Consider the following 11,363-nt stretch of genomic DNA (forward strand, 5'->3'; position numbering starts at 1 on the left):
TCACCAGAAAACAACCTTCTATTTTAATTTTGTTTTGTTTTCTTCACTCTTAAAGGGGCATAACCTCATCTGCTGTAAGATGGTTTATCATCATAGACTTGGAGTAGCTGAAAAGCAGGCATGAAATATTCATGTTTGCTTTGTTCACCCTTGGAATTTCTCTTTTAGACTGGTGTTAGTCCATTAGTTCCCAGCATCCACCAGTTGCTATAAGGACTGCAAATAGCAGTTCCTCAAAATATCCCCTGTGCTCCTTGCAGTGAGGCAGCAGGTCCTGTGACAGCTGATGAGAGCTAGATGAAAAGGCACCACAGGGGCAAGGTCACTGAGAGAGGCTCATTAAGTTTGTTCAAAGTCTCCATCCATACCTGAGGTTTACCCAGGTTTACACAACCCCCGGCTTAAAATAATTGCAATAATCCCTTAAATTGACAATACTGAATTGTTGCATTTTCTGCAACACTAACATTTAGCTCTAATCTGATGCTCAGCTGGTGGGGATGAAAAAAGGTGCAAGCTATAATCACTCCATTGCGTGTGTGGGTGCTTGTTCTGCTCAGTTTGGGGGCTGATCTTACCCTACTTCAAATACACAGTAACTCTGCTGGACCCCAGGAAAGATGGTGGGAGGAGAGTCAGCTCCTTTCTGTTCCACAGGGCTAACCTTCTGTTTAATATCTATGAGAACAACATGCTTGAAACATTAAGCGGCACTGGTTTAGTTTTCATTTAGGATTTGCCTTACAATTGCATCAGGAAAGTGGGCAGAGAGGAAAGCTGCTTCTCAAAAGAACCAATTCAGCACAATTTAAAATGCTAGGAGCTGTAAGAGAGGCAGACAGAAAGCCCAAGCATTTCTAATGCTTTTAAATAGGTTCTTACATTTTTCCTAATGCAGCCTGAAGTCAGGTGGCTGGCTATTCTGCACTGTGGTCCTCTGAGCACATGCCCCATCTCCCACTCTTTGCAGTGTGGATATTTTGAACTACAGGTAAATGAGCAGTGTGGCATGACACTGGGCATCCTGGCAGCCAGCTGAAACCCACTCCTGAATACAGTTTTTATGTCTTGAGGCTGATATACCCTCAAAGAATGTGAAACTTCTTGCTGTGCACATGCTATAATCCATAAAATTTTTAATATGCTATACCCCCTGAAGACAATTGAGTAGCAATGCAGCCCACTCAGGCTGTTTTAGAACTCAGGCCACTGTACTGACTCTATAGTGTAAGCATGCAAAATATAGCCCCTAGTGTAAAGATTACCATCTTTGGAAAAGGCAGGTTCTGGAAAACCTTTGGGCTTAAAACAGGTGTAAAATTGTGGTATTGACCACTGAGAATCTTGTAAGGCTGGACATGGGCCAAAGAGGCTTTGTGAGTATTTCAGTGTATGCCAGAAAATGACCCAGTCACTGGCATCAAGAGCATGAGGAAAGTACAAGCTAAGCAGAAGGACTGCTTCTATGTTTCAGTGGGCCATTAAATCAATCCGTCAAACCATCTGCCTTTTGCTAGGACTAAGCATGAGTCTAATTTCCTAGGCTGGACCACTGTCAGGTGTAATTGTCTGCAGATGAGAGACATTTATGCAACAAGAATTGGGGGACATTTTTAGATTCAGAAGTCCAGCTATCTAGGAGGCCACCAGAATGCATGTATTCTCATGTAAATAATAAGAAAAATTCACTATAGTAGCAAAAGGAGCTGAGATGATAGATGCCAAATGATTGTCCTCATGAGCCTAACACACAGTTGTAGCTTGTTTGCTAAAATGTGATCTCTCTCTCTATGAAATTGCCTTCCAATAATTCAGCATTTTAACTTTTGATTAATTTTTCAACTCATTCCTTACAATGCTAGGGAAATAGCTCTATTGTATCAGATTCATACTTTAATTTATAGCATTTTGAGGAGGCCCTACCCTAATTTTGAAATATCCCTCAGCAGTTAATGCTGCTCAGGTTTTCTAGCAGCTTCATCAGGATCAGTGAAGGACTGTACAAAAGAGTTTGAATCTTGGCTATAATCAGCCATCAGTGTCACTGGGTCAGGCAGATAACTGTGTGATCAGGTCCATTTTTATTATCCATTATCTATTTTTATTATTATTATTATTTTCTCAATTTTCATTATCCATTATGCTGCATATTCCATCCCCTGCATTTACTAACATGACAGAGATACTCTGCAGAATATCAGTGAGGCAAATCATTCAAGGTTGCTTTGATCTAATAAGCCCCCATCCATACAAGGAAAGGTAGAGACAGCAGCAATGCATCCTGCCATGCCTCCCTGCCTGAGGCTGCTGCAGGCTCGGTGGTTCTTGAGGTCATTTCCTTTGCCACCAGCCCCCAAGCATATTGCCATTAAATCTGGGTCCAGCACTGACAGCAAAATTCACTGCTGACAGCATGACTTCCACTGGAAAAAAACTCATTCCATCATCAGAATTTTGAGTATATCAACTTTAGCTTTGCTGATAAAAAGTCAACAAAAGGATTATTTTGTAAAAGTCCAGGGATATTATTGGATCTCTGTGGATGTGAAAATTCTTCTTTCAAAAAACATTCCTGTTTTTGATAAGAGTATTTGGCAACTGGCTTGCCTATTCAGACAGCCTGGTTTAAGCCCATCAAGGTTGTCCTGTTTCAATGCCATATTGTTGTAGAAAAAAGAAAATATCATTGTCTTTATTCTTAATTTTTCTAATCTCTGGATATGAATAGTGTAACATCACTGGAGTAGGTTTTCTCTTACAAGATAGATGACAAAGCTTGAAAATTAATTCCTATGTTCTACATTAATTTGGGGAGAGAGATACAGGGTTTATATCAACTGATGAATGCTTAGTAATTTTCTTATAATTTTGCCAGCTATATTTTTTCAGCAGTATCTTTTGTTTTGGTGCAGCGTTGCATTCTTCTCCCTGGTCTCGGGTGGCTCTGGAGAGCCTGGCTAGGCTCTGCCTTTTGGCCGGGACCAGGATTGCTGCGTGTTTGGGGGCTCTACCGCTGAGCGCTCCGGCGTGGGTTTGCCACGTTCTCTAGCTGGCACTGAGAGGAGGTAAAGGGGTGAAGGAAGGCACACCTTGTCCTGCGTGGCTGGAGAATGTTTATTCCCGCGTGGCCGCCGCAGTGCACGTGTAGTCAAGATGGCAGCGAGACGAAGGAAGCATGGGGTTAAATAGGGGGCGGGCAGACAGGGGCAGAAGCCCCCCTCGCCCAATGGGGACAGGCAACAGGGGAGTGACGTGGACCATGGCAGCCAACGGGAACACAACAGGGGTGGGTACAGGGTTCTGGGACAAATGGGATTGCAGGATGGGGTGACTGGCATGGAAGTTTCGGGAACGAACAGGGGGTGACTACAAGACTGACATGGGAAAGCTCCAATGGTGAGTGACTTGGAGCGAACCATCATGGGGGGGAATTGGGGGCACACAGAACCGGCTAACTAACATTTACTAAAACCCTAACTGAAACAACCTGGGATGCAACATTTTGGTTCAAGTACTTCTCTCTATGTGTCTTCATTTCAGAACTGCCTTTTAAAAGCTGATTTTGCTTAGTCTTAGCTAGAGCTGTTTGATGCCTAGTAAAGACACACAGTTTCTACTTTCTCTGCATTGGAAATTGCTGTCCGTTCTGCATTTTCACTGTCAGCTGGATGCCAAGATGGGCTGCCTCTGTGTTCCCTTCGCCAAAGGAAAATCTAGTTAGCAGAATGGGTATATCTACTATGATAGATACAAGTGAAAGAAATAACAAGCAAAAAGAGGAGGATAATTTTTTAGCAATCTTGCACAACTGGAAGCAACTTTGAAAAGACTAGGGAAAGGGAAAAATATTGAGCAGAGCTTGGGCATGTCCTTTCTGCATGTTGCAAACAAGAGACTTCTCAGATGGTGCATGTGTGTGTGTTGTGGCTAAGTGTATCAAATGGAATAAAATTAGAAGTCAGAAGTCAAATATTTGCCATGACACTGAATTAAAAAGAGTAACCATTTCCTCCTTAACAATAGAGCTCCTGCTCTATAACCTCCCAGAAAAGGTTTCTCTCAGGGGTCAAGGTGGTCTGCTACTTTGCAGTCTTCAGTAACCTATAATGATATTGTGGTTGTTATGTTGTTGCTGCTGCTGCTATTTTTATTATTATTATTTTCTTCAGCTTGCTGATACTTTGCCATGTACCAGCTCAGAGGACTTTGGAACAGCAAATCAGTATATTCAGCAGGAAGTAAAGCCTAGGGCTAATTGCACCCCAGTCCTGCCTGAGGGGAGATGCATGGACCCACGGTGTGGAAGAGCTGAGCCTCCCTGCTTCCTACTGGTAGGCAGATCCCAGGAAATGCAACCTTTGGTGAGCCTCATGGATTTTGGTGAGATGCCATGAGGTGGCCTAGGGCATGGGTGCCTGCCAGTGCACACCACTGGCATGCTCGTGCCAAGTGACAGAGGTCCTGCATGGGAAGTGCTCCCTGGAATCGCATGTAACTCACCTGAGGATGTGCTCAGCACAGGTGGTGACACCTCCCTAGACCAGTCTGTTACAAACGTGGAAGCAGAGAGTGGCAGTACAGGGAAACTCGCTGCAGTTTAGAATCACAATGTGAAAAACAAGCAATTGTAGGGATTTGCTGCCCTCTGGCAGAATTCTTTTACAGCTCAGATTTTCTGTGAACTGCAAGAGCAGTGCTCAGCAATAGTGTCCCAGCACAGCAAGGCCTGCATTTTCCACTGCTTTTTTTGCCAAAGCTGCTCATCAGCAGTGCTGCAGCCTCCATGGAACCCTTCTGGAAAGCCAGAAGTACATGATAATCCCAGGCATGGGCTGATGTAAGGAGCAGGGCTGCTGGGCTGGCAGGAGGTCCCTGTCCCTTTTCTCCATCTCTCTGCAGCTATGGGGCAGCCTGACTCTCTAAAGGTGGTCCCTTTGTTGACTGTCTCCTCAAAAGAGCAAACTCATAATTTTCCAGTTTTGGCTGTGCAACCTTTTGGTGAGAAATTCAGTTTGGCCTCCCTAATGCTGACAAACCCTGAGTGGCTTTGCCAAGATTGAGTTCTAGTATATGTTTCTGAGAGATAATCAGGCTAATTTTCTTTAACACCATTTTCTAAAAGGCTCAGTAATGCTGCTATGGCACCTGTGGGTATGTGGGTACTGAGTTTGAAAACCTGGCCTTGCTATGTACTGTGAGTCTCATGGAGTGAGATTCTCTGACAAAATGTGGAGTTCTGCAGTATCTGCCCCATCCTGCAGTGGTCCTGTATATGGCCTGCCTGGTCAGCAGGAGGAACAGGCACACCTTGTGTGTTGCAAAACAATCTGGTGCCTCAGACTCTCAGAAGATTATATCCTCAAAGCATCAAAGGCTTAATAAAAATACTTAGGTTGGTTACCTTGGATGATGATGATTTTGATGAAATTAAGTTATGCTAGGCTTACCCTAAAATAACAGAAAAATGGGGGACTGAGGAAGCCCATAAAAGTACCTCAGGTGCAAAAATATTCGTCACTGTTTTTCTGTTTTGAGAGAAAGGAAGTATAGGATAACATAGCTACACTATTCCCAGCAGCATAAATGTAACAGCCTGGCTGCCCACATGACACCCGTGATCCTCACCTCCAGCAGGTCACAATCCCAGGAGAGATAAAAAAGTAGGCTAGGACTAAGAAAGAAAAACAACAATAGAGCACAAATACAAATCCATGATGGTTGATTTTACAGGTGTGTGGGATTTTCCCAGGGTTTTGAATGCAGTGGAGATCTTGGAGCTGGAAAATGATACCACTCCCTCTCTCTCTCTCTCTTACCTATAAAGATATAGGTTTTGCTGTAGGGACCTTGTGATTAATGATGCTGCCCATAGTAGTGGCACAGGCCTTAGCTTACAAAGTCCACATTGTACACTGCAGTGCTGTGCAGAGATATCAGGCATGGTCTGGAAGGCACTAGCTGCATGTGATAGTGTAGGCAGGCTAATAAATAGCTCAAGACAGGTGTTCATGTATCTGCTTTATTGCTATCAAGGCTTTGAACTTGGATCCCTTTATAGTACTGCACAATGACAATGAAATATGTGTGCTTGTTTAGAGCTATTTGGAGTATCTCTGGCTGGCATTGTATAAACTGGCCAGGGATGCTCATGAAATTGTGAAGATAGTGATAAAAGCCAAGGTTTGATTTCAGAGTTACTCTGGTTGTTGTTGAGAAAGCTTGAATGATAGGGAAACCATGTCTTCATCAGGCTTTCCACTGCAACAGCCACAGTGACTAAGATATCCTGGGGCCCACTAAAGTGATGGCAACACCCTTGGTGAATTGATGAGAAAAGTAACTGCAGTAGGATGGCTTCTAGACTTACACCAATTTACTTTGGCTGGGAATTTCCTCCCTTTGTTTGGGTTAGATTGTGCTAACCTTGTTTCTTCAGTGTTAGCATAGTAGATGCCTTAGAATTGACTGATATCAATTCATGTATTTATATCTGGAATAAATACTAACAGCTCTTCTGTTATGTTCTAGAGACAAACTGGGAGGTCTGCCCAGTGTCATCTCTTAAGGTACAAAAGTACTTCCTGGAAATGGAACACAGTTATGCATTGGTCACCTTTCAGCCCCTGGCATGGCTGCACATACCACTCATCTGGACTTCTCTTGCTTTGAAATCAGCCTGACCACCAGTTTGGAAGAGAAAGTCTTTCAAGACTCCTGGAATGCCTGACAGAACTGTGCTTCCTGAGGTACAATGTACTGAACCTGAAAATGTTCTATATGGTTTGAAGCCCCCTAGCTAAAGCAAGAGGGCGGGCACATCACAGGAAATCCTTATTAATGGTGGCATACCCTAGAACTTCAGTTTTCAAAGCCATTAAAAAAAAAAAAGGCATGGGATTAACTATTAGATCCCAGCTGAGGTCTTCACTGGGGTAGCTGTCACAGATTGTGCACACTGGAGACCTCAGTGGGCCTGCAACTGTGTGTGGTGCAAAAGATATCTACAGAGGAAAGTCCAGGAAACTCATAACTGAAATGGAAGGGGATATTTCAGCAAATGATGTTGAATGTTATCAATTTCCTTTGAAGAAAGTGCAAAAACTTTTATGAAGGAAACAATTGCTTTTGGAATGGAAAGCAAACCAAAGGGCCTGTGGGAATGCTACTTATACCCTGACTGTCATAATTACAGTTTCCATTATTAGAATTATACTGGTTCCAGCCCAAAGAGTGAAGTTTTGAGGAACAATGAATTTTCCTGTCTCTGAGATAGCTTTGCAGCCCTGTATCTTTCCACTGACATTTAGAAACACCTTGGAAAGAGTCAAAAACATTTTGTACTTCTCTCAGTTTAGGTTGAATGAATCCATAGGGATTTTCTCCATGGCATCCCAAGACTATGCTTTGCCTGTATTTGTGTATACCTGACTAAGGTGTCAAGAGGAGCCTGTATTAGTTCTCTCTTTTGGAAGTTTTTGCTGGAACAATGTAGGCTGCATTTATCCTTTAGCCGTTCTTGCAGATGGTACATCAGGATGGAAAAACCTCCTACTTGGGCCAGCTCTGCTGGTTCATGCTAATTATCCACATGCTTTAAAGAGCACAATGTTCTGAAAAAAACCCCACAGCCTTGAATATCTTTTTTTTTTTCTTTCTTTTTTTGCTTTAATTCCTAACTAGGCTGTACTCAAGCAAGGCTGTACTCAATCATTTGAATGGATTAAAGATTAAAAAGGAGTTCAGAAATTTGATGTAGTACACAGGAGGCTGTTAATACATTAATCCTCCCTCATGTACTTTCTTCTGTTCAGGTATGCAATCACTAATCCCCAGACACCTGCGCTTTTTTTAGAAGGTAAACTGAGGCAGAGATGTTAGCAACTTGTTCTGTGTACATAAGAATGGAAAATTGGAACCAACAGTCTTTCTCCATGCCTTCACCTCAAAAACACATAATTTAGTCCCATAATACCTATGTTGGTCCAGGCCCCAGAACAGAAGAGTACTGCTCACATCAGCTGAACTGCACACATTACAGTATTTTTGAGATAAGTCCATTATCCTAGGCCTTTTTAAATGTGATTCTGGACATCCTCCCAGAACCTGGATGAGGGCAGTAGAATGCCTGTGAAAAAGCAGCATGATTTGTCTGTCACTGCTCTGGTTCTGTTCTCACTGGTAGACAGTGACTGCACTACCAGCAGACCCCAGTTCCTCTGTTTCAGAGTTTAGAAAGTGAGCTGTATTTGTTTTTTAAGTCTGTGCTTGAATTTTCATCTCAGATACTGAATCTGAATTTGCCACCCTGTCTGAGAGGGAGCATTAGCCCCCTCTTCTATTGGGTCTCACTACTCCCTTATCACTGCCATTACTCACCCACTACACTTCCCAGCAAGGGGCTTCACTTCTCTTGGTCTTGAAGACATTAATGGAGATGGAGACACCTGCCTTGGTGGTTTTACCCAGCTTGCTCTTCCTTAGCTTTGCAAGGTGAGGATAGACAGACATCAATAACTGCTGCACCCTCTTTGCCATTTTATGTCCAGTTCCTGCCTCTTTTCCCCTTCAGGCAACATATCTCTGTGAAGTTTTTTTCATATCAAGTCATTTCTTGATGTACTGTGGCCCTCAAACTCCTCTAAATCAGTGATGTTGTCTAGGGAGTCACTTGTTTATCAATAGTCTTTCAAATTCTGTGCTTATGGCATAATAATTCACTTGTTGCTGATCCTTAGTCATAGTTCAAATTAAGGATAAATATCCAAGCATGAAATACCTTCTCCTTACAGCCTGCTCTATGAGCAGGACAGTGAAAGACATCTCCTTGGAACAAAACAAGAAAGAATGTAAACTTGAAAGAATATTGTAACTCAAATTCTTAAAATTTGCCAAGTGTTGCATTTTCTCTTTTATTTAAGGTAGCACAGTGCTGGTATTTCCCTCCTATAGTGTGGGCTTATTTACAGTTTCTTTTTCTAGGTTTTTATAAGAATCTGAGTGAGCTCCTAGAGAAAGCAGCAAGAACAATGCATGCCTTTGGAAACACAGCTTTCAAATTGGAGAGGGACTGGAAAACAACTGATTGACATAGCAAAATGGCTTTCTCCTTCTCCTTACCAACAAACAGAGAACTGAAGAAATGTTTTGGGAAATTCTTGTAAAAAAATCCCACTTTAATGAAAGTAATTAAGTTGCTTCTAGTAATTGATGAGTTATCAAATAATCGTGAATAAATTTTTGCATTGAAACCTTTAGCCAGAATAAAATATAGTTCATAGGGACCAGAACGAAGCCTTAGTCTGGGAGACAGCCTCATAACATACTACTGGATTTCTTTAGAAAGGCTGTGAGATGCTGAATTAACCTGACAGTGGTATCTTTACTCTTTTCACTATAGCAAGATCTTTTTAACACTATTGGAGAGAATGCCCTGGGAGCTACAGGCGTTATTATTTGGTGAGATATGAATTTAACTTCTTTAGAGATAAACCTTAGCCTGACTTAAATGCATTGTGTAAGATCCTCATTTTACCCTGTTAACAGAAAGTATCTGACTGCACCAGTCCTGAGTACTTGGCACCAGCAGAGCTGAGTGCTTAACCAGCCTTTGCTGTCCTCCAGTCAGGACAAAATGGAATGTGGTCAGCTCTTCCTGGCCTAACAAGCCTCTTGTGAGGCTCATAGGCCACCTAGTAGGAAACCAATGGCTAATACCAGGTGATTGGAAGACTGTTCCTCAGTAGTTGATCATCCTGGTTAAATCTCCTTCCAGCTGGGTAAAACACTAGGACATTATCTAGAGCATGATTAGCACACCAGACAAGGTCTAGTGGTGGTGCTCAGCAATTTGCCAGGTTATGAGAACTGTCCTTATCTGTGGGCAAGAAAAATAAAGCAGGCTGTTAAGAACAGATGGAGAGGTTTTGTACTACATATCAGACCTAGCCACGTTAAAATCAAAGATTGATTTTTGAGACTCTGCCATGTCCTGGAGTTTTCAGAAAGCCACATATCAAACTTTGTCATAAAAAAAAGACCTTTTCCTTAAAGCTATGTGAAATGGGTATTCTGGGCTGTTTTTCTCCTGACAGATAGTATAGAAAACCCAGCCAGCATGAGAATGAATGGCTGAAAATAAGTGTTCGGTTGTCCTCAGCAAATTCAATTACTTCAGCCAATTTTTTAAACATTTGGATGCGGTCTCTGTCAGAATCAATATGAATAGGAGGGTGAATTTCCTTCCACCCCAGTCAAGTGACAAAGGCAAGCTTCTGGAGCTTCTCCATCAGCTCCAGACACCCACAGTTTTGCCACACAGCCATGCTGACATCACCTGGTTTTCTAGTATATATCATGGCTTCTTGAAAGATCTACACATTGGTGTTTCCTGAAGAATGCAAGTTGCTGAAGTAATTTGCTCCTCAATAGGATTATATTTTCTGTATAAAAATTCATAACAATCCTTTAAATTAGTGGAATTTATGTTATCTGGATGAATTAATTAATGCAGGCTCCTTACATATTGCATATATTTTAGAATACAAAAGGAAAAAAAATAAAGTAGGTAGTCTCATATTAGCTAAAATTTTTACCATTTACAGAACAACTGCAGAGAAGTGCAAAAATTCATTGATTCTGAATTTGAGCCCTGCATTATCAATGTCACAGCAGCAGCTGAGGTATGAAGGAGGCATCCTTGTCAGGACAATATATCATGTGTGCAAAGAACCTGGAGAGCCTCAACATATCTACATCTAAATTTTAAGACCTTCCAGATAGATGCCTTGGAGAACCAAGGATTTATTGGGAGAGGAGAAACATCAAATGAAGATCTGGAAATAAGGGCAGAGACATTGTCTGCCACTGTTGTCAGGGCTATGAAGGAACTGACTGTGATGAAGTTAAAGTTGTTGAGGACCATCCACGGAGTTCTGCAGACTTTGTCTTCCCCAGATTTGCATTTATCTTCTCTAAGTACTGCTTAGTTTCACCATGCTCTGCAGCTGGGGGCTGAACGTGTCATTGTCCCAGACAAAATCCAAATCCTGCAGCTGTGCCCTGAGATTTAATGCCCATAAAGGAAAGAGAGAGTGTGGAGCCCATTGGAGGCTGAGTCAAAAATGCACAGATCTCAGGAACATGTCTGGCCCTTGATCCTATTTTCTGAGATTAGGCTGTTTAGCAGTCTAGAAGCCTGGTTTCTGCTCAGCTGACAGGTACCACCAGGGCAGCAGAAAACTGCTGCTTCTGAATAAAACAGCATAAGGTCACTTTTCTCCTTTGTAAAGAAAGGAAGAGTCTACCCATATCATACTAGAGGTCATACTGGACAGACCATCCTCTCAGAAAATGAATGATGAAGG

The 11,363-nt window shown here is 42.2% G+C and overlaps 1 protein-coding gene across 1 annotated transcript; it reads left to right on the plus strand.

Moving 5' to 3' along the window:
* Window positions 1-4,407: 4,407 nt before the first annotated feature.
* On the plus strand, window positions 4,408-11,014 carry HYAL4 (hyaluronidase 4). The gene is given in 9 exon segments (XM_053978321.1): window positions 4,408-4,491; window positions 6,676-6,811; window positions 6,814-6,988; window positions 6,990-7,066; window positions 7,069-7,328; window positions 7,330-7,471; window positions 9,402-9,486; window positions 10,604-10,854; window positions 10,857-11,014. Coding segments are annotated over 9 exon segments (1,368 nt in total).
* The last annotated feature ends 349 nt before the right edge of the window (window positions 11,015-11,363 follow it).

The sequence above is a fragment of the Vidua macroura genome, chromosome 5 (assembly GCF_024509145.1).
Source record: "Vidua macroura isolate BioBank_ID:100142 chromosome 5, ASM2450914v1, whole genome shotgun sequence".
NCBI lineage: Eukaryota > Metazoa > Chordata > Aves > Passeriformes > Viduidae > Vidua > Vidua macroura.